Source organism: Astatotilapia calliptera, chromosome 23 (genome assembly GCF_964374335.1).
Source record: "Astatotilapia calliptera chromosome 23, fAstCal68.1, whole genome shotgun sequence".
NCBI lineage: Eukaryota > Metazoa > Chordata > Actinopteri > Cichliformes > Cichlidae > Astatotilapia > Astatotilapia calliptera.
The window spans coordinates 33,975,430-33,998,217 of record NC_137443.1 but is presented as its reverse complement, the minus strand read 5'-3'; the positions used below and the strand labels follow the sequence as shown (position 1 = coordinate 33,998,217).

At 43.8% G+C, this 22,788-nt stretch overlaps 1 protein-coding gene across 3 annotated transcripts in view; it reads right to left on the bottom strand.

Annotated features, from left to right (window-relative positions):
• Positions 1-59: 59 nt before the first annotated feature.
• nbeal1 (neurobeachin-like 1) overlaps positions 60-22,788 on the bottom strand; it is a 63,803-nt gene continuing 41,074 nt past the window's right edge. For 2 of the 3 annotated variants that reach the window (XM_026158373.2, XM_026158376.2), the window contains 34 exons: positions 22,511-22,670; positions 19,956-20,058; positions 19,720-19,879; positions 18,357-18,515; positions 17,698-17,857; positions 17,261-17,349; positions 15,021-15,623; positions 12,959-13,134; positions 12,579-12,867; positions 12,193-12,501; positions 11,957-12,106; positions 11,710-11,867; positions 11,125-11,249; positions 10,059-10,185; positions 9,805-9,953; positions 9,577-9,710; positions 9,386-9,487; positions 9,097-9,192; positions 8,863-8,987; positions 8,626-8,766; positions 8,358-8,488; positions 8,096-8,205; positions 7,552-7,669; positions 7,350-7,447; positions 7,152-7,268; positions 6,962-7,051; positions 6,737-6,846; positions 6,017-6,189; positions 5,637-5,731; positions 5,147-5,263; positions 4,719-4,880; positions 4,129-4,277; positions 3,734-3,869; positions 60-2,733 (listed from right to left, as the gene is read on the bottom strand). In XM_026158373.2, coding sequence (XP_026014158.1) covers positions 2,629-2,733; positions 3,734-3,869; positions 4,129-4,277; positions 4,719-4,880; positions 5,147-5,263; positions 5,637-5,731; positions 6,017-6,189; positions 6,737-6,846; positions 6,962-7,051; positions 7,152-7,268; positions 7,350-7,447; positions 7,552-7,669; positions 8,096-8,205; positions 8,358-8,488; positions 8,626-8,766; positions 8,863-8,987; positions 9,097-9,192; positions 9,386-9,487; positions 9,577-9,710; positions 9,805-9,953; positions 10,059-10,185; positions 11,125-11,249; positions 11,710-11,867; positions 11,957-12,106; positions 12,193-12,501; positions 12,579-12,867; positions 12,959-13,134; positions 15,021-15,623; positions 17,261-17,349; positions 17,698-17,857; positions 18,357-18,515; positions 19,720-19,879; positions 19,956-20,058; positions 22,511-22,670 — 5,226 coding nt within the window. In that variant the 3' untranslated portion in view covers positions 60-2,628. Of the gene's footprint in view, positions 2,734-3,473; positions 3,870-4,128; positions 4,278-4,718; positions 4,881-5,146; positions 5,264-5,636; positions 5,732-6,016; positions 6,190-6,736; positions 6,847-6,961; positions 7,052-7,151; positions 7,269-7,349; positions 7,448-7,551; positions 7,670-8,095; positions 8,206-8,357; positions 8,489-8,625; positions 8,767-8,862; positions 8,988-9,096; positions 9,193-9,385; positions 9,488-9,576; positions 9,711-9,804; positions 9,954-10,058; positions 10,186-11,124; positions 11,250-11,709; positions 11,868-11,956; positions 12,107-12,192; positions 12,502-12,578; positions 12,868-12,958; positions 13,135-15,020; positions 15,624-17,260; positions 17,350-17,697; positions 17,858-18,356; positions 18,516-19,719; positions 19,880-19,955; positions 20,059-22,510; positions 22,671-22,788 lie in introns of those variants that run through there. The other variant, XM_026158372.2, reaches the window with a different exon arrangement.

Here is a 22,788-nt window from a genome sequence, read left to right as displayed (position 1 = left end):
CTCATCTGTGCGTTTCTTCTTCCTATAAGTTTATTCCCTAAGAAATGAGTAAAAAGTCCTTTGAATTTAGACAAGACTTTAATGATTATTTTCCACTTGTTTATACAAAGCAGTTTTTACAGATTAGGGAGCAAAGTTAAAACAATCTGTTACAATTTAGTACCTGGAAAGTGCAAAAGTACATTTTAACGACGCCAAAATAAAAATCATGCTGTACATTATATACTGTATTCATAAATAATCACAGATATACACACATCCATTTTGGTGACAGTTACAGAGAATGTAGCTAAGACACAAAATAGTACTTTGATTTTTCTTGGAAGTCCCATATTCTTGGTTCCCGGTGCAACTGCGACGGACTAATGTGTGGAATGCTGCTTTCACTTGATTCACAACAAAGTTTGGGACGAAGGAGAAGGAGAAATCTACCTCTATGTGGACACCACGCTGGGATAAAAGGCACTCTGTTGCAGTCGTGGAATAACTCAAACAGTGGTCTTTGAATGAAAAATGTGAATAAACAAAAGAAAAATAAACTGCATTAATAGAACATTTTGTGCACCTTTCACAGAAATCTCTTAAAGGAGGACACAGATTGGTCTTTGCAATCCACCAAACTGACATTTAAATAAAACAAAATACAAAAATCAGAAAAAAACAAACAAAAAAAAAAAAACGAGAGAAAACCGTTAGAGCGACTCTGTGCCCAGTGCCAAACCCACAGGGCTGCAAAAGTTCACAGAATCAGACAGGAATAAAAAAAACATTTGGCAACGGAAAATAAACTCTCACTCGCACACTCACTCGCTCACGTATGGTGCAAAATTATGAATCACACAGCAGTTTCATACTGCGGTATATTACAGAGTAATGCAATCACATTCACATGCATGTTTGTCCCAGTTGACCCAAACATTCTTGAGGCCCCACACAAGGAAAACTCTGAAATCAGTCACTTTAAAATAAACAGGAAAACGAGCGAGAAGCACAAATAATAAAAGAGAGATGGGGTTTGAGGCAATGATGAGAGCTAAAGGCATTCAGAAGGGGAAGAGAGGGAGTCCATTTACAGTCCCAGTTTAGCCATAGGAAGACTGGAAAATAGAGGATCTGACTGAGCGAGGCATGCTGGACAGAAATAGAGGAAAGGAAGCACCAACAGGCATGCGATGAAGGAGCTGTATTGCTGATAACACTGACATCTCGTAAAGCCCTTAAGGATTTCTACTTTCTCCTTCATTTCTAAACAGTTAGAATAGTTTTTAAATATGTCACTCATGAGACAATGTGTGAAAAAAACTGCTACTTTCACTTATGGATAGAAACAGATTCAAGTAACTTAAAAACATTCAATGAAGTACAGAGAAACGTGACGTTATAGTCGTTTTTCGTTGCACTGCTGTGATAAGTCTTCATGTCAAAGCTTGTTGTGATTGAGAATGTAGTGTTTTTTATTTTTATTTACAAAACTAGATCTTAAATGATATGCTAATGACAAAACATTAAAAGTACTTTTTGTAAAATCCCGTCAACAAAAATTAACTGAAGCATCCAACAGAATGTGAATGGATTTGTTTACACGAGATATCAACCAATTTTCCCACGAGGTGATGAAGCGAGTCATTATTTTATTGTTTAACCAGGCAATGCCTCTTGAGGAAACGGTGCATCATGTTAATATCAATGTTAAAATTATAATGTTTGGTAAAAACACTGCCACCTAGTGGTGAAACTGTTAGTTACACTTTGGAAAGGGGAGGGGGCACTACAAAAAGTACCTTTAAACACCTTTTCTGATGTTTCTCAACAAAAAACGTCAGCTACACCCCAAATGTAAAAACGAAAAAACAAACAAACAAAAAACTGACTTCTGCATCACTATTTCTTGTCTAATCTCAAAACCAAAATGCCATGCATATGAACAGATGCCAAGCTGCTGGGCATGCGCACGCACACAGACATACACACACATAAACCAAACTCCCAATAAAACATCACTAAAAGATCACACACACACACGGGTATATAAAAACGATAGAAAAATGCAGACAGTTTGGTCTTGTGAGTGGTGGAGCCGTCTTACTGCATAAGGCTGCGTGGTGGCAGCTTTGAGGCAACCATGAATCGTCCTGGCCTGCAGATCACAGGCCGAGTGTCTGCACCTAAGGCTAACTGAGGGGGTGGGGGAGCAAAAAGGCCACTTGAAACAATATTTTTAAATAGCACACAGCAAAACTGTGTGCAAACACACATCCATCCATCCCTGCATACATACAAGAGAACAGTTAGTTAACCGTTAAATGAGGCTGACTGTAGTAAAGATTCTGATGACGAGGGCAGCTGTGGCGTGTGCGAGAAGTGGGCAGTGGTGTGGTTTTGCTGAGGCTGGCGCTACTTCTGCATTGGAACCACGGCGCCAGCGCCATGCGATCACAATCTAAAGCAAGAGCACTCAAATGCACATGTGGGCATGCAGGCTTTGTGGTGCTCCTGCACCCCAAAACCTACCCCCTGATAAAACCGTGGGAGGTGATGGGAGAAAGAATCTGCTCGGATATGAAATGACAATGTGCGACGTGCTTGAAGGGGATGGTTTAAAGGCTCGGGGGACAGGCGGGGAACGGGTCAGTTGTGGTCTTGCTGGGTGTTGTACACCGTCTCCCCCGAGGAGATCTGAGTCAGTCTCTTGCTGGAACCCCACAGCTTCCGTGTGATCTGGCCCGAACGCATCTGGGAAGAGTGGAGGAGGAGGTGGAAGAAGTGAGGCGGAGGAAGGGGGGGGAGAGTGGGGAAAGAAAAGCGTGAAGTCAAAGGAAACAGGGGGAGGGGGGTGAGGGGGTAACATGATTCATGAGTGATCGATTAGTTCATTGGAGCTTAAATGACTAGTGAGGCAAACAAAGAAAAACAAATCAAAGCTCGAGTCACTTTGGTGCGAGTCAATTTGAATGGAAAAGATAAAAAACTGGAAGGCGCAGTGATTCCAAGGGGGACTGTCTGGATCAACCTCCTACATGTGTGCTAACACACTATTTACATGATCATATTAAGCCAGTGTGGCACAGGATTAGTGATTATTCGATTGTAGCTACACTGTAAATATGGCTTGAGTTTGCAGAATCGTTAATTAGTCTGTTTCACAGCATTTTTTGTTATAGTCCGTAGAGCACACTCAAAACACAGAATGTAATGACACTTCAGGTAGACAGCATCGGATGGAGTTTTGCACAGATGTCGAGTATTCGAAAATACAAAACAGAAACAAAAACACAGAATGAGGTGCACACAAGAAGTCGCTTCGATTTCACAGTTGTGGTTCTAGTGGCTGAAGGAATGTGGCTCAGATGTGTTTGTGTGCCTGTGTAGTTGTTTTGTGAGGAAGCCATATGACTGTGTGAGACAGCCATCCCTGAGAAGAACAGGTGACTGTGGGTTAAAAGGTCAACGTGGGGTATATGTGCAGCAGGTCTTGTGTGTGTGTGTGTGTGTGTGTGTGTGTGTGTGTGTGTGTGTGTGTTAAATCTATAGCAATAAAAGTGTTATAGGGGATGAACAGCACTAGAGCTTGCTAAGGTTTGTGGGAGGTGGAGGTGGGGCTGAACACCAGTTGGTCACGTTGGTGGAGCAGGCGTGTTGGTGAACGAGCGCGGAGCGGGGCCAGTAGGGGGGACGCCATGAGCGGCGATCCCTCAAGGCTCTGAGCGATGTAGTTCCGCAGCGAGTTCTTTACCTCCGCCGGCTTGCCCACGGCCACGATGATCAGCTTGCCGTCCTCCAGTCCCACCAGCACATGGCTCTGCTCCTTGGTGGCTGAGACGCAGCACACTGGCACCCTCATGGCCATGGGCTCTCCGCACAGAGACAGGCTGCGGAGGAGAAACAAGCTCGAGGTTAATATCTGTAACCTTTCCATGCATGTAGGACGCGCAGCTGCCAGCGAGCAATTTTTATTTGGGACGGTGTCGCTCGTTATGCTCCGAAACAGTTAAAACGTTAAAGCACAAAGGCCTCTACTCTTCAAAGCTTTCGATGAAAGGCTTTATAAAACAGAACAACTGGTGGAAGAGCCAAATACCAACAGCTAATGTTGATTCAAAATCACCAATATTGTTTCTATAAGTTTACCTGTAGAGGTCACGGATGGACAGGTATCCCTGCTCGCTGCCGATGACTACATACTCCCCAGAAACACACATGTCTGTCACCTGCTCCATCAGAGGCTCGCTGCAGAGGTGCTTCCCATTTACAGAGTACAGGTGGAGGGCGTTTTTATCCTGGCAAGAGGGGGGAACAGAAGAACATTTAAAACTTTAACTGCAGATCAAAGGAGTTTATATATCTGAATTCAGATTTAATCTAAAAGAAGTCTGACTATAAACCAACATATAAGCACATATGCCCTTGAAACGCTGCATTTCTCACGCTCCCTTCTGCTCACCTGTGCGCATACTTACTAGTCTAAGCCCAGTTATCAATGTGATCTTTAAGTGTCTGCTGGTCAGATTAGGTCTGTTCCATGGTGGCTTGTTCTGTGTTTCACGTGCACTGTGTTGTAATTATTAGTTTATATTTATTTAAATGTAGAGGTCTGAGTCAGCTTATAGCTTTTTGGCCTGCTCTGACTGTCAAAAAAAACAGACACGTAGAGATGTGCAGAGAGTCCTACCCACCTTTTAGATTGTGTGTTAGCCTGAAAACTTAAAATGTGCACACACCTTGAGTGTTGCTTTGCCCTCCAGACAGGTATGAACCAGCATGTGACCCTCCCAGGACACAGCCAGGTGGAGGATAGAGAGCGGCAGCGAGCTGTCGCACGGTGGATGCAAGCAGCGCATGTACTGACCCCGGCGAACAGTGTGGATGATCACCGTCCCGTCCTGTTGAACGGAGAACAAAGCTCAAAGTAATGCATGTGTTTAGTTTGGGGGGGGGGGGGGGGGGGGGGGCTTCAAACCTTTCAGGTCTGCCCGTCTTCAAAGACTCACAATTCCAGCACTAAACCCTTTTCCAGCTCATTGACTCAGCATGTGATTAGAATAGCTTTTCACACATTCTCACGGTGGTATTAGAATTTAAATGAGCAGACAGGATGAGATGAAAAGCAGCTGCAGGCCCTCAGCAGCAGTCAGGCGTGTAGACTTACCCGTGCTCCAGATACAGCCATGTCCAGCTCTGTGCTGATGCTGACGCTCACCACCTCGTCCGTGTGTCCATACAGCACCTGAATAGGTTTGGGATGGAGACCAACAGGAGCTCCACCCTGGCATAAAGACAAGTCCACAATCAAACCAAAAGATTTTTAATCAGCATTTTCTGTTAAAAAGTGAAATCATGGAATTGTTTTCATTCTTAGGTTCAAACTGGAATTACTAAATCCAACTTAGACAAGAAGTCACAAACAGTTTCTAGTTAATAGCTCCTTATTAGGATTTATTTTTGCACTTTTATTTTCTTATTTCTGCACATACTGTGTACATTTTATTCTGTACATATGGTAATTATTCACTGTGCTTGACTTGCTTTTTCCACCCATGTGGGAAAGTACTCGATTTCTGTTGTAGGATTATAAAACGTATGACTGTGCAATGACAATTCAGAGTAATAACGTGTTGTAAGTGTGTTTCTGTGCGAACCTGCTGCAGAACCTGCCACACCATGCAGGTTGTGTCTCTGGAGCCAGAGATCAGATGGATGCCACAGTGGTCTGTTGACAAGCAGGTCACGATGTCTGAAGGAGAGATGAAAAAAAAAAGCACAGGTTAAAACAAAAAAATAAATAAATAAAAAATCACATACAGCAATACACCTGACCAGTGGTTGTTTCTTTTTGGGTTGATAATCACTTTTTCAGGTTTTTTACCATCTTGCTATCTAGAACAACTTAGAAGCTCTCAATTTAGAAGCTATCCAATCACATGCCTGCTCCTCGACCTTACAAACCTAACCTAGTGAGGGCAGGACTGTCATATCATAGTTTTCAATGCGGTGCGAGTGAAGACTTTTCCTCCTTTACCCATGTGCCGGATGTGCTGTCCTACAGTCTTTCCCTTAACCAGTGAAGTGACCCGCAGGCTGTTGTCCCAGTGCCCACCACTGAAGAGCAACTTTCCATCATGGGAGACCACAAACAATCCAGCGGTTACCTCCACACCGGGGGCGAAGGGTCCTGAAAGGAAGCGCTGGGTTCTGTGAGGAGATAATGACAAGAAGACAGAGATCACGCTACAGGCAGAATATCCATCCATCTAGATATAAAGGGCGTTACTTGATTTGCTCACTGCTTGCTGTTGCATGGTGTTTCACCAATTACAGGTAAAGAAAAATGCAGATGTTACATTCTATTAAAATATGTATTTCATGTTATATTACCAACATTTAGTTGTTTGTTATTATACTTAAGAGTCCTGTACAAGCTGATGAAACTGGGCTAAAAGTATTAGATTATAAAATATATACAATAATTTATATTACATAAAATAAAAGTATACACAAATAAACTCCATTATTATTATCATCGTCATCATCATCATCATCATTATTAGTGTTATACACCCTGCTGATCCATGGATAACTGCACAGTGCCCACCATGCCCACTGCCTTGCAGGACATGCAAATCTATTCTAAATGAATTGAGCACCAGAGTCAAACCCAGTAAAAGTGCTTTATAGTATAAACAGACATGCTGACTTTTGATGATATGATATGCATATGATGATGGTGCAGTGTCCTTACTTGGTGTTAGAAACTGTGGGGTCCTTAATGAAGGTGAAGTAGTTGGAGATGTTCTTGTTATAAGGCAGCCACCCATGGGTCCCCACCAAGCAGTTCTGACTCACCGTTACCTGCAGACAGCATGAACACCACAAAGGCATCACTGCCACTGATCAGTCATTCCTCTTCACCTTTCCTTGATTCTTTTCTAAAACCAGAAAAGCCAAGTACAAAATCATGGCTCACCATGGTGTCTGGGCTCCCCTGGGTGATGAAGGAATGTGACTGATTCTTTGGGACCACAACCTTAACCAGCGGCACATTGTCACTGATGCCCTTCATAAAAACACGGTAATACGTTTGGTCAAATTTTAGCTCACAGCATCTGACATGTTAGGAAAGAAACTGCAGTATTTTATTTTGTTTGAGCTAATACCTCAACAAAGAAGGACTTGAGGTCACTGAGGTGCTCAAACATGCTGGTAGGACACGAGTCCAACTGAGCTTTCCTTTTCTCCACTTCCTCCTGAGACAGGCGCACTGGATGGGGCTCCTAAACACACACGCACACAAACTCAAATATCAGACTGAGAGCAGCAGATATTCACTAACAGATGCCAGAGTGAGTCTGCACCTTGAGTAACTGGCAGGGTGTCTGACCAAAGTTGCTGATCATGCCTTCCAGAGCCTTACGCTCCTTTTCATCAGTGATGGCGTCCAAGTCCACCGCCCCTGCAAACCCAGACCATTCTCTTAATACTAATAAATTACTGCACTTATAAACGCAACAGTCACGGTGAGATGTGACAGCCTGACGGCTGCTGTGGATTCGTTACCCTCATATGTGCAGTAGTAGAAGACGTTGAGGGCTTCCACCGCTGCAGGGCCCCTCTGTTTGTAACCAAAGATCAGATCAATCCACTCGTGGAGGTGGGCTGACACATACTCTGATTCCTGTAACAGAAAAAATGCGATTACAACCCAAACACTCCAAAGCAGATAGTGTCCATCTGCAGTTACAGGTTTTAGTCACAGGTAATCGAGTACTGCATCATTTCTTTCTTATACAAGAAACATATGTTTGATTTTTACCTGGAACTATTTGACTATTACTGCCTTCCTTCTGCATGCTTTCAAATGACTGATAGTTGTGTTAGATTTAAAATGTTGTGCTTCTAGGTGCATTATCACCATCTGTTTAATCTATATGATCTATTTAAAGCAGCTTTAAGAAGCATCCCGATATGTCAGCTAACTCAACTATTGTCTGGAAACAGTCAGTCTGCGATGCATCCAGACTTGCACTGTGAGAGTCTCTGCTGTGGGAATGATCCCTACGGAGTGACATCACACAGCAGTGGCAGTAAAACTGCATCTCACCAGAGCTTTGCGGTGCTTGTAGATGAAGTCTTCAGGGGACTTGGCCCATTTGGGCAGAACAACATCATTTACTCTTTCCTTGGAGATCTGCAGGCGACCCAGATCAAATCCTGCAACGAGACAACGAGAACAAAGCATGAGGATCTAATCGTATTTGTCTATGACAGCCACACAGAGCACAAAAAGGACTACATTTAAACTGGTGGTAGCTGTAATATCTGAAAAGATTTCTGCATACATACACCAAAAAGTGAAATCTCACCATTTTGGTTTTCTAAGAACTCTGGGAAGTAGAAGAACTCAGGGATGAGCTCCTTCACGTCGTTGGGGTTGTCCATGAGGGTCTGCCATGTGGCTGGGATGGAGTGGAACTGACGGTCTGCACAGTCGAACCTGGTACAGTCAGGGTGGTACAGATTAAGCTCTGCAGGCTTTCATGCTATGATTAGAGTCTACAGCCATACAGATAGATGCACATAAACAAGAGGAAAGAGGATGGGAAAATAAATCATGTATAATGAGACATTTACCGTCCACTCTGTAGCTGGATGTGCAGCGACGTGAAGGGCTCCACCCTGATCATGTAGTGCATCACGCCGGCAGCGTTAGAGTAGTGGGTGCCATAATGGAACCTGTCTATGGTTCCTGTTGGGTCTTCAAAACTTTCATACCTGACGGACACATTTAATGTGTTAGTTAATGCTCTCAATGATCAAGATGCTCGTCAGAACATTTGGATGTTAATTCAGTACGAGAGTGAAACGTACTTTTCTCTAACCGCCTTTGCGTTGCGTTCATTAAGCACAGCGACTGGTTTTGACAGGTCCCTGAATACCCGAGGATCAGAAAGGTCCAGCTCCTCTGAGGTGTAGTCCGCTAGAATCCAGGGAAACTGAACAAACGGCCACAAATGATTCAGTCAGAATGGAAATGAAATGAACCAAGAAAGCAGGCTTATGGGTTTCACAGCTGTACAGTATTGTACTGAGTGATGAACGTACCACCGGGTACTGAGCCAGGTTATTGTACGTTCTGCCGGCAATCGTGTTGAGCTGCATCAAGTAGTCAAAGTTGGAAATCTCTCGGTTCACCCATTTCTGTGACCAAACCAAGACACAAATCCTGTGAGCTCATTCTACTCAATGTTGCCCAAGAACCCTTTGTTCTCTGCAGACAGAGCTTAATATTTCAATGATTTTTTCCTCAGTGGTAAAAGACACTGTTGGTCTTTGGTCTTTTAGAAGCTGCAGAGTTTGTGTTAGAAGGCTGATACTGTTACTGAGTCCTGACCTGTGTGAGTCCGGAGGCTTTGAGGAGCTCCTGAGGAGAGCGGGTTTCATATAGGTTGAGGGATCGCAGCAGTAACATGCGGCTGTAGACTTTGTTTCTGGCCTGTAATAAAAACACAGTGTTAGTATCCTACTTTTTTCTTTCACTAATTTACTTGCTGCTCATAGAAAATAACACTTGTGTGCCAGCACCTCTTTTTTAAAGTTGAGGAAATAGTTGGTTTGGTCAATTAGGAAGATTTCCAGAGCTGAGCGCCGCAGGTTATAACGTCTAAGGTGGACCTCTCGGATTTGCGACAGAGGCCATTTGAAGTCATGACCCACTCCTTTGGGGGGGAAAAATGACACATCGAGCATTAAGTCTGTTCTGTCTTTCTCTCTTTTTGGCCTCCACCTCTCTCTCTCTCTGTGCTTCCTCACCTTCCTCCTTCTCCTGGCTGCTATCATAGAAGTAGATGTGCTGTGTGGTGAGTTCCAGGCGGCCGGGAACCACGTCCACTATCGTCACCAGCTCACAATCCTCCCACAACACCAGCTTCTCCTTCTGGCCCGCCTCATCTGCTTCAACCCTGCAGGAACCAGAGTGGGATGTTGCTTAGAAAGCCTTTCAATAACTCAGCACATCTACACGTGAATATGTTCTGTTGATTGACAGTCATTATTTGGTGACTGACTGGTTGTTGGCAGCAACAGGGTCGTCCTCTGGCAGCTCCAGGATGTCATCTTCCAGGTCGCTAACTTTGACTTGCTTCACTGCCTCCAGCAGCAGAGACTCTGGGTTTAAACGCTGCTGATGGACACCTGAGTAAAGCAAGTGAGACGGGTGGAAATTAAAAATTGAGGCGGCAAATTAATATTACGCAGCACTGCTAAAAATCAGCTTCTGTGCTCTCCTGTCAAGGGCCATCAAATGACAAAACCATACTGGGTTAGCTCAGCTCTACAGGTTTATGTACGCAATTTGTTTTTGGGGTTCCCATATAACCGTTCATATACTTTGTCTGGGCAAAATGCAAATTGGAAGGATTTATTATAAGATTAAGCCCTAGAATAACAACATCAGTGTTTTTTTACTCTTAGTTCCACAAATCTGTCAAAACACGTGGTGCTTAAACTAATCCATCATCTCTGAAGAGGAACTACTCAAAGGCAGACAAAGACCAAGATGATATCTGACATTATTCAGAGACACTGTTTAAGAAGACAACATGGGCCCAGAGGAGGCTGAATAGGAATCTGCTGCCCTGCTCGTGTCCCCAAAAACAGCTGAGAAGCAAACCTCTGATGCTGCAGTGATGTATGTGCACAGCAAAGCTGCAGCTGTGTTGCTCTGGTGGGACTGAGCTGTTAATCCTATGCAAGCATGTATTCATGCACTACACTGGGACAAAGCTAAGGTTCAAAATATCTTTAAAACACATGGATTTAAAAGATGGCTGCATAAGAGACCTGCTTCTAGAAGGACTCTGACTTGTTTCTCATATCTGTTTCTGTTAATCTGTTTATCGCAAGTAGGTTGGATGAGTGTGTTCATGATATACTGTACACACACACACACACACTTCCCCTATCGTTACATCCACCCACTGATGCCTCTGTTAAAGCAGCGCCTGCTGCCAAACAGAGACTCTAAAGTCAAAAATATTCAAGCCTACATTTCTCTACAGAGACGACTCAAGTGGCAGGAGCTCGTCTAAACAGAGAGAGATATTTCAGAGAGAAAAAGAAATGTTATCTCACCCAGGTTGTCTCTCAGAGCACTGGCCTCTCTGTGAGCATCAAAGTTGTAGTTACGGACCAGCTTCAGTCTCATGCGGGAGTAGTTTTCAGCACTCGATACCCTCCAGTGCATCTCATCCTGGCGCCTGTTAAAAATGTTACATAGGAGACTTTAAATACCTCCAAATCACACTTAAACTTAATCCCATCTAATTCTATTCTATTTATGCACTTATATTTTTCCCTCCTCATACCAGTGTCATTCTTTCCATTTCGTCTTTCTGAGCCTGAAGCTCATATTGAGAGCATTTGTTTTTAGAAAGTGTACTTTATTTTTTTAGAAAGTGTACTTTATTGGTCCCCGTGGGGAAAATCCCTCTCTGCATTTAACCCATTCACTCAGTGAAGCAGTGGGCAGCCACTGGGTGCCCGGGGAGCAGTGTGTAGGGACGGTACCTTGCTCAGGGGTACCTCAGGGTAGCTGTTCAGGGGAATCGAACCCCCGACCTTCCGATCATGGGGCCACCACTCTACCTACTGAGCTATCCCTGCCCTTTTACAGCAACAGGAACCATACTATGGAAGAACAAGAGTTGAAATCAGTACCTGTCAGCCCAGGGCCCTCTCTCACACACCAGACCCCGCCGCGCTGCCTTCCACTGCCTCAGGGTGGCGTTATTCTGGCTGTGCTGCTGCTTCAACATGCTGTTGTAGCGGAGGTTCTCCTGGCGGCCACGGCGTGAGAAAGGCTCCACAAATTGCTCCTGAGAGACAGCAGAATTTTGATTTATTTTTATTTTTACAAAGAGGAGCTCTCTGAAGTCATCACCAATTCACGAACATGCCAGCTAACCTGGAAGCGGATCTTGCTCTCTCCTCTCTCCCGCTCTCTCTTATGCAGGCTGACCATGAAGGCCTCGTAGCACTCTTTCCAGTACAGAGCCATGGTCTCGTGGCCCTGACTGAACATCTCGATTTCATACTGCTTCATGTACGGAATAATCTGAAGACAGACAAAAGACGGGCAAAATGAGTAACTCTTTCATTTTTGTCCTGAAGCAACAGCAGCACTATATTCTAATCTCCTACATATTTATCGAGGTAGACACGCCATTCGGGTGAGTTGCAGTAAAGCTTGAAGTCGTCGAAGAAGGAGGGGCTCCCGTTGGTGTCGGGCAGCTGAGGCAGGTGCAGCTCCATGTAAAGGAGGCGGTGGACTTTGGAGAGCAGCGTTCGCAGCAGTGGAACCAGGAAAGAGTACATCTCCTCGGTCTGCTCCTGGATGGAGCGCCGCAGAATTCCCTCCACCTTCCCTAGCAGGTAGCATGCCTCGTCCTGGCTGGAAATCTCCTTGGTCTGCAGGATGCCGTTAAGCTTGGCGGTGGCCATGGCACACACCTGGGACAAAGGTTATTTATTACTGTGTGTGCATGCGATGCAGTATGACGATGGAGCACTGAACAAAAAAGGTTCACCTCTGGGTCTTCCTGAGCCATGAAGCCCAGGAGCAGTCTCAGTCCAACCTGGGAGAGCTGGAACCACTGGGAGCCAGAGGAGTACCACACCATGAGGCTGTCCATCAATGTCACCGCCTCTTCCAGCACCTTCTCTGTCCACAGTGCTGGGTTGATGAGACCCTCTGCCTGCAGGAAGTCTTGCACCATGTGAAGCAGGCGAACTGCATTCTCGGTGTGCTGCGGTAGCGTAGCAGCTGAAGCCTCTCGGTTGTCGCTCACCGCCCACTCCAACATACGCTCCATCAGACTAGAGGAGAAAGAGAGCACACGGAGATCATTCAACACTTTTTAAGCTTCGACTTTGCCCAGCACTGTTAAAACTCAAATAGAAGGCTGACCTGAGCTTGATTTGGTCAACAGGAAGGAGCAGCTCATTGGCAGTTCCCAGTTTGGTGAGAGCAGAGAAGACCTGACCACGCTCCAACCACGCTGAATCATCGGAGCCCTCGACGCCTCGCCACATCACACACAGGATGATCTCCAGCAACATGCTGCACAGCTCCTCTTCTGCACGCTAGGGGGCGACATTAGACCAAAGAAAGAGAGAGCTGTCATTAGATCAGTAGGGTCAAACACAGGTTTACTAAAGGCCACAGCGGAAATGACAATCACAACATGAGCCAGAGATATATGTGTAGTTTACTGACACGCTAATTGTCTTTAAAGATGAATATCCCCACATAAGCTTCCAGAATTCACCTTCAGCAAAATGTATTAAGAACACAAAATTACAGTAGATTAGATTAAATAAAGTGCCTTTTATTCATCTAATGGAGAGTGTAACAGAACGTAATGTGAACAGGAATTAAGCAGCCTTAACGTTGTGCTTCGTACGTAAAAGAGTACTTTTTATTTTACCATTTAATGTTTTCAAGCTTTACTCCAACCTTCCTACAGCTTCACTATGACCCTCCTTTGATGGCAGATTAATTAGATAGTTTCCAAATTTTATGCTGTTCAGAATAGACTGGACTTCACATAGATATATAAAGTATTTCAGCCATTAATTATATGTAAAGACTACTGGGCACTGAATTCTGGGTAAACTGAGTAGCGGTTTGTGAAACAGGCTTAAGATTAAGCAGCGACTCCTTTTCCATAAACCACTTTGAAAATGTCAAATTAGAGGTTCTAACTGACAGCATCCTGCCGTGGGAAGAGACAGGTTGTCTCTCTCTGCTCTTCCCTGCAGTGAGACACTGAAGTGATGGAAAAAAGCTTATTAGATAAAAGTCAGCGGTGGGCACCCTGAGGTGACAGTGACATTTCCCTCAGTGAGTCGGAAGCTCATGCTGTTTACTAGCATTAACATCAGAATACTGACTACCATATACCATCGGACTGCAGGTTGAGATCAGTTGTTTTGAAAACTTGCAAGTGATAATTGGATTCAATCGAATAATCAGATCCATGACTGATGGAAGGTTTTCATTTACAGTTTGCACTCAGATTCCACCGACTGACATCACTACTGCATGTTTACCTTAGAGACCATCTGTTGGCATTTACGTCATTACTATTCCTCTGCAGGAACAGACGCTTCCTGCACCGTGACTCCAGTTCTTTAATTCTGTTTTAGAGAGTTTTAGGAGGAGATGCAAGCAGCCACAGTTTGTGCTGTCACTCTGTACAAAGATGTAGATGTAAAAAGGGATACAGGGGACATGTCCCCCCAAAAATGTGCGCATTTGTGATTTTTGTGTTTTCTTCACCAGAATGAAGAAAATGCAACAAACAAAATGTACTGGACCAGACTGTGTGGCAAGACCCCCGGTTTAACATCTTCTCTTCCCGTACCTCAATATTTGAATGAATCCTAAAGCCAAGCCAACACTTTTAAAAAAAAGACAGAATAGACATAACAACAAATTAAATCTGGGCATTAAAACTGTTACTCAGGCTGACCATTAGCTCCTTACAATGAATACACACGCACACACACACACACACACACACACACACACACACACACACACACACACAGTGCTGGTTAACAGTCACTAAAGCCGCTGAACATTAGCCCCTAAAAAGGGAACCATTTTCTCCTGATTGAGTAATGTTTGCTTAAGATTTTGGAGCCTTAAAATTAAAACACAACATCTCTGAGCCAGTTTAAAAGTCTCTTATGTAATAGAGGCCAATAGGCTTGATGCTGAATGCAGAGACTGTAGGAATATCAATAAATAGTGAAAGATGGACTAATTGAGGACTTGTTGAAAATAACTATTTTTTTTATTCCTGGGCTCTGATATAGCAGCTTAACAGGATCCCCAGTTTAATATTCCTTATTGATTTTTTTTCTGGGGCTTGTTTTTTTTATTTTATTTGAAAAATAAGCAAAAGCATAACATGTTCAATTTAAATCAAGTGCAAAGCTGTGTAGAAGATTCGAAGGATCACCTCAACATTGTTGAAAGACTCCCCCAGCGAGATGTTGTCACTAAACAGGAAGCTGTCTTCAGTGAGGGAGGAAGTTGCGTCTCGATCCCCGGAGTTCCCTGGGAAAGGCTTCGAGGTTTCCAGTGGTGAGGGTGTGCTGGGCATGCTCCCAGGTGTCTGGCTGCCGCTCTCTCCACCCTCATATGCCTGCAGATGGGACAAATCCAGCATCAAGCCCCCTGATCTTCCCACCACCCAGGGCTTGACGTGGGGCTGCGGCTCGGTGGAGGCAGAGGAAGACGGCGTATCCAACAGCGAGATGACGTCGCCATTCTCCAGGCTGTCCACAGAGCGGGTATCACTTATGCTGATCCGGTCATCCTCCACCCGGTCCAAGCGCCCGGCACTGCCCGCCCGTGCCCTCCTCTCCAACGGCAGCTCCAGACGGTTGCTACCGCCGCTGGTCCGGCTCAGCTCCAGGCTGCAGGTGCTGACAGTATCTGAGCTACGCAGCGCCAAGGACCCTTCGCCCCTTAGGTACAGCCGCATGAGGGTGTCCTGCCAACACTGCTGCTTTGAGATCTGAGCAGCAGCATCCTGTTGGGACTGAAGCAGCTGGTACACCTAAAGAGGAGGTAGTAGATTCAACTTTGAAGATGACAAAAAACAAAACAAAAATCTTCAAAGGCAAGCTGTAAGTTACAGATGGAAAGAACTTGAATTAAGGCTTTTAAACATCACCTCACTGGTATTACCTCACTAAACACTTACCTGACTGCAACTTTATGATTACTATCAGTAGAGTCCAGAGCTATTGAGGAATTATGTTCCTTTGTGAATTATGACCCAATCACTGTTAAAAAAGGAGGATAAGGCAGCGAGCGAGCAAGCGCTTGGGGACAGGGGGAAGGAAAAAACTCCCTTTGAATAGGAAGAAACTTGAGCAGAACCAGTCTCGGGGTCAAGCCAGAATTAACTCCCCTAAGTGACAAGGGTGTCTGCATTTTGGCCCATCTAGACGGTTACGCTCCTGCTTGGTGCTCCAGAGAACCCAGGTTCTCTAGGGAACATTCAAAAAGCTTTCCTCTGACTGGAAACACACTCACTTTCCAGTTTGAACGCAGTTTGAACAACTGTAAAGTTTTTGGCCATGCCATGGTATCTATGATTAATGCAGTGCCACTCTGACTGTTAAGGCTAAGAGCATTATGTCTATAACTTCCTTCTGTTCCCTGAAAGAGAGGAATGAGAGACATCACCAGGTTCCCCTGCAGCACATGTGGGCTCGGTGAATGGTTAGGGGTAACCATGATGACAGGCTGTGCAGGCAGGCCCATGCATATGTCAGCACAGGTCACACAGACCGTGATATTGCATACAATATATATTGTATGTCGTTCCTTTCCTTCAGGGAACAGAACATATAGACATAACAGTGTTTTTATTAATGTATTGTCAGTTAAGAAGGTGAGTTGTCTCAAAGCGCTTAAATTTTCAGGTAAAGACCCAACAGTATAACAGAGCGCCCCAACAATCAGATGATTCCCAGAATACAAGCACTTGGTGGCAGTGGGGAGGAAGAGAGCACGAACTGGAAACAAACGAGACAAAACACAAAACTACAAGAGAGAGTAGACAAACGTTAATAGTGGCATATAGATGCACACTGAAGGCTTTTCAGGGAACTTAAGACAACCTGATAATAAAATGTTTCAATAGTCCAGGCTGGAAGTCACAAATGCATGCACTTAGATTTTGCAGATGAAAGAAGGCAACGCTCGAGATTTGTTTAATGTGTGTAGTTGCTATACAGAGATCATATACCATGTTTTATCACTGCCTGTAACAGCAGGGCAACTAAAGTTATAACTGTTTCCTCTCAGCTGTTCATATGTTATTGATCTACTAATGTTCAATAATTATTTTAGACTAAATCATTCATCACTGTATTCTCTCTGCTGCTGATGTTTTCACATGGATGTGAGTATAATGCACTGATCTAAATGTGTGGAGGCGGCGAAAATAGTGGCAGTGAGTGCTGGAATTTTCCAGGCTTAAGCTGAGGACGCATTATTATTATCACTTCAATAAATAAAAAGGAAATAACGTATGAAGAGAAACAGAAAAAGGAAACAGAAAATATTGTGCAAAGGATTAGATACTGTGCACTGATTGCAGGAGTCATTTCCTGTGTGCTAATTTGCTAATAAATATGATGAATGGTGTGAGTGCAGCAGGTTTAAGTGCAGGTGTTCCCTCACCCTCTTGCAGACGATGAGTCGCACGCTGGGTCCGGCCCGGTGAGTGAGCTGGACCAAAGCCATCAGGTCCTTGTAGTTTACCACTTGATCTGCAGATTGTAGACACATATGCTTTTACATTGATCCAAGTATATTCAGTATTGGTTGGTTCATTGAAGTGCTAATGCATTATTTCCCCTCAGTGACCGAAATGTACAGCCTGTACCCCACCAATCTGTCCAAAGTATCTTTACCTGTCTCCATATAAATGCTTTTTGCCTTTAGCACCAGTGTGTTATCAGCGTGAAAGTATAATCCACAGTGCTTTTGTTTTTAAAGAATAACCAAGTTATGCATTATGCCAATCCTTTATGTTCCTATATGTGTACTTGTTTTCCTACTAAAGAAAGAAAAAAAAAAAGCACAAATTTTTAAAATGCACTGAAGCAAGCTCTGACCTGTATGGAGGACTTGGTTAAGGAGACAGCGGATCAGGGTGGGAGTGATGTGAAGTTCAGAGAAGAGCAGCGATAGACCGGAGTAACCCGCCTCCCTCAGCCGCAGTCGCTGCTTATTTTTCTCATAGAGCCGGTCGCAGCGCAACATTCGCTCAAACAACTGCACGAAGCGGAAGAGAATCACACAAATCAATGATTCTGAACATTTTTTAAAGTAACTGTGCTGAAACGGATGTAGGATATTCCTCTTCGGTAGTACTGGTGAATTCTCAGAATGTCATATTAACAAGCAGGCGGCTACATGCACAAACAGCATGTACACGCAAAAATGTGCATGAGTGTTTTCCAAGACAAAACAGAGCACAGGATCAGATCAGGAAGGCCAAGGCTAAAGTAAACCTCACAAACTCACTGATGTCAGTGCTAGCATGCATCAGCTGATGTCTGACACTGATATTAGTTTATCTTTATATATAAGATCCATTTCTCACCTTATTATTTAATATAAAACAGCAAATTTCAAAGTTTGCCTTTCTTATCACCATGGTGCATTATTTCTATTTAGAAACACCTAACTATATTAAGTTACAATCAACACTGATGACTGTGGATCTATGCTAAGACACTGAGATGGCTTTAATGACGCTTCTGTCACCTACCTTAAAGACAAGTTCTCGGAGTCGATCTGAGTGTTTGTTATTGAGGAGGAGAGCATAGCAGGAGTCAGCCGCCGCGGGTTCAAAGAGAAGCAGGAAGAGCTGGTCTTTGGCTGGGCTGCTCTGCAGAAGGCTCAGCAACAGCTCCAGCAGAGCACACAGCTGCAAAACAAACGACCACAGTTCACCCATCACATCTTCCAGTAAAGACTGTACTATACTTTCAATTTTCATATCATCTGCTGGTTTAGACACGTTTCATTTCTGCTTTAAGTGAACCTTTGCTGTTTCACATTGGTAGCAAAGCTATCTGCTATAAACTATACTACAAACCGTACATACCCAACAACACTTTTTAAGCCTGCTTTTAGCTGAGTTTTGATTTCACTGAGGACTATCTTTAGATATACTCTTTAAAAAAATCTAAATGTTCACAGAAAAAATTAATTAAGTGCGACATAAATAAGAAAGTGAGGGAGCAGATGCCTGGATCATCTGATTATGTTGACCATATGCTCACAGGAGGTGATGTAACCTTCCACATACAACTTTTTAAGTTTTCTTAAATGAAGTGGGACTCAAAAATTGGGGGAGAGGAGGAGGTTTGACGAGAACGGTAAATGGAAATCACCAAACTGTTGACAGTAAACAAGTCCAGTGAAAGGGTTATCTGCCGAGAGTCATAAAGGAAAACGGTTAATGTCAGTGTCAGCTAACAGCTGCTGATGGGTAATGCTGACTGAGAGGAAAATGTTTAAAAATAATGCAGAGAGAAAGAGAGAGGCCAGCAGAACAGCTGCCAGGTGGGAAACGAGCGTAAAGCTTCCTGTGCAGGCATCCCTGCACTTTGGTCTCATTGGGAAACACCATATCCTGCAGTGGAAGCTCCTCTCATTTCACACTGAAATCCTCTAAATGGCACATTGTTGGGATTATCCAGTTTCACAATTTATAGGTCACCTGGCAAGCAGGTGCTAATAATAACATGACCTACTCCAAATTTATTAAGATGCTGACCTGACATATTTCAGTCTTTATGATCCAACAAAACTACTGACTGGCTCACTGTAAGGCTGAGAAAGGATTAACCTTCTGTTCTTGGTGGATGCAGTACTCCCACAGTGAGGTTTCCATATTTTTGGGGGTGGGGTGGGGTATTGGTTTTCCCTGAGGACAATCCTATTAAGCTGAACGATTTAGCAAAACAACCAGGCAGAGGAAAAGAAGCAATTTCCTTAAAAAAAAAAAATAATAATAATAATAATAATATTTTGAGATTTCAGGGAAGCAGTTCCTCTCTGCTTCCTCTGATGTTTCTCAGGTTTATGCTAAAACTGGACCTCAACTATAAAATCCTAAATCTAACCTGATCTTCGTCTCCAATGGCAGCGATGTATCCCAGAATGCTCTGCATCTCCTCCTGCGACATGCCCTTACTAATATAGTACTTGATGAGGCTGCACAGAGATGCGCGGATGGTCCGAACGTCATCCTCGCTCAAGTCACTGTCTTTGTTAGTGTTCTTCCTAAAATATGGAAGAAATGACAATCAGTTCAAAGCCTGGCAAACAGATCCCCACCCACCCCCCACTGGAGTCTTACCCATAATAGAGGCGTATGGTGTCCACCAGAAACTGAACTCCATATTTCTTCCGGAACTGCTTCCTGTTGTCTTTGATGACAGTGGACATGTACTGGATATGACCTGCATTACAAATAAAGGGCACAAGATCTGTCTCATTAAGGAGCATAAACTCTGAAGACCCGCTGTTTTACATCTTTAATGCATTTTCATCGGTATTTAACTTTCACATAAGATCTTATTTCACTGGACACTGCTGATATCATCTGTTGCTATGAGTATCAAATCTCAAACATTTTATGAGACTCAAAATATGAGTTCTGCAGAAGACAAAAAACAACCAAACAAAAATAAACAAACATACACTTTACAATTTCAACTCTAATCTGAAAGGAATATGACTGACAATTCTGTCAGAGCTTCTTTAGTCAAAACAGCCAGACCAATGAAGGCTAAACTACTGAAGATAAAGTGTGAAGCTTGTGTTCCCGATGCAAATATGGAAAGCCAAAAGGCAGACAGCAGCAGTAAGGCTACCTGACAATAATGAAGCAATATTTACAGTGGGGCAAAAAAGTATTTAGTCAGCCACCGATTGTGCAAGTTCCCCCACTTAAAATGATGACAGAGGTCAGTAATTTGCACCAGAGGTACACTTCAACTGTGAGAGACAGAATGTGAAAAAAAAAATCCATGAATCCACATGGTAGGATTTGTAAAGAATTTATTCGTAAATCAGGGTGGAAAATAAGTATTTGGTCAATAACAAAAATACAACTCAATACTTTGTAACATAACCTTTGTTGGCAATAACAGAGGTCAAACGTTTACTATAGGTCTTTACCAGGTTTGCACACACAGTAGCTGGTATTTTGGCCCATTCCTCCATGCAGATCTTCTCGAGAGCAGTGATGTTTTGGGGCTGTCGCCGAGCAACACGGACTTTCAACTCCCGCCACAGATTTTCTATGGGGTTGAGGTCTGGAGACTGGCTAGGCCACTCCAGGACTTTCAAATGCTTCTTACGGAGCCACTCTTTTGTTGCCCGGGCGGTGTGTTTTGGATCATTGTCATGTTGGAAGACCCAGCCTCGTTTCATCTTCAAAGTTCTCACTGATGGAAGGAGGTTTTGGCTCAAAATCTCACGATACATGGCCCCATTCATTCTGTACTTAACATGGATCAGTCGTCCTGTCCCCTTGGCAGAAAAACAGCCCCATAGCATGATGTTTCCACCCCCATGCTTCACAGTAGGTATGGTGTTCTTGGGATGCAACTCAGTATTCTTCTTCCTCCAAACACGACGAGTTGAGTTTATACCAAAAAGTTCTACTTTGGTTTCATCTGACCACATGACATTCTCCCAATCCTCTGCTGTATCATCCATGTGCTCTCTGGCAAACTTCAGACGGGCCTGGACATGCACTGGCTTCAGCAGCGGAACACGTCTGGCACTGCGGGATTTGATTCCCTGCCGTTGTAGTGTGTTACTGATGGTGACCTTTGTTACTTTGGTCCCAGCTCTCTGCAGGTCATTCACCAGGTCCCCCCGTGTGGTTCTGGGATCTTTGCTCACCGTTCTCATGATCATTTTGACCCCACGGGATGAGATCTTGCGTGGAGCCCCAGATCGAGGGAGATTATCAGTGGTCTTGTATGTCTTCCATTTTCTGATGATTGCTCCCACAGTTGATTTTTTCACACCAAGCTGCTTGCCTATTGTAGATTCACTCTTCCCAGTCTGGTGCAGGTCTACAATACTTTTCCTGGTGTCCTTCGAAAGCTCTTTGGTCTTGGCCATGGCGGAGTTTGGAGTCTGACTGTTTGAGGCTGTGGACAGGTGTCTTTTATACAGATGATGAGTTCACACAGGTGCCATTCATACAGGTAACGAGTGGGGGACAGAAAAGCTTCTTACAGAAGACGTTACAGGTCTGTGAGAGCCAGAGATTTTCCTTGTTTGAGGTGACCAAATACTTATTTTCCACCCTGATTTCCAGATAAATTCTTTACAAATCCTACCATGTGGATTCATGGATTTTTTTTTCACATTCTGTCTCTCACAGTTGAAGTGTACCTCTGGTGCAAATTACTGACCTCTGTCATCGTTTTAAGTGGGGGAACTTGCACAATCGGTGGCTGACTAAATACTTTTTTGCCCCACTGTATATTTGTGTCTGCCAATACAAGTAAAGTCTGTGCATGGAAAAATGTATTGATTAAGCCAGAAATGGTATGAAATGGAAAGTCTAGGGTTGAGGTGTGTTGCAAAGTAGCTTGCAGAGGCAGCAGAAACTGCATGCAAGTTAAAGTTCCTTAAATAGGAAGAATATGACAAGCAATAGCTGAATGTGCACCTAGATCAGCTCATGTGCCTGGATTGTTAGCTGAGCTTGGCTCTGCTTCCTTGGTCTGGCTCAGAGTTACAGGACATCAACAGAGCATGAATCAAATGTAGAGTAGCTGCGTTTGTGACCCTGGTATTAAATACCTTGTTGTGTAGATGAGAAACTGTAAAATCATGTGTATTGAAACAATTATCAAAGGCACACAAATACAAATGTATAGATCTAACCTATGCGTAGCGGGAAGTCCCCTTTGTTCCAGATGTTGAAATTGAACAGCAGATGAGTGTGAAGCTGCTGCAGCAGAGCTTGATTCTTCTCATATGTCACTTGTTCTATCAGGAGCTGCACAGCAACCAGCACGCTGACGCCAACATGCCCAGCTGGCAGCTAAACACACACAAACATAACTATTAACTCAAACACTAACATGTTCAGACACCCATGAAAAATGATGACACGCAGAGGAAACACAGTACAGTTGACTACACGTATGATATGAAAATGC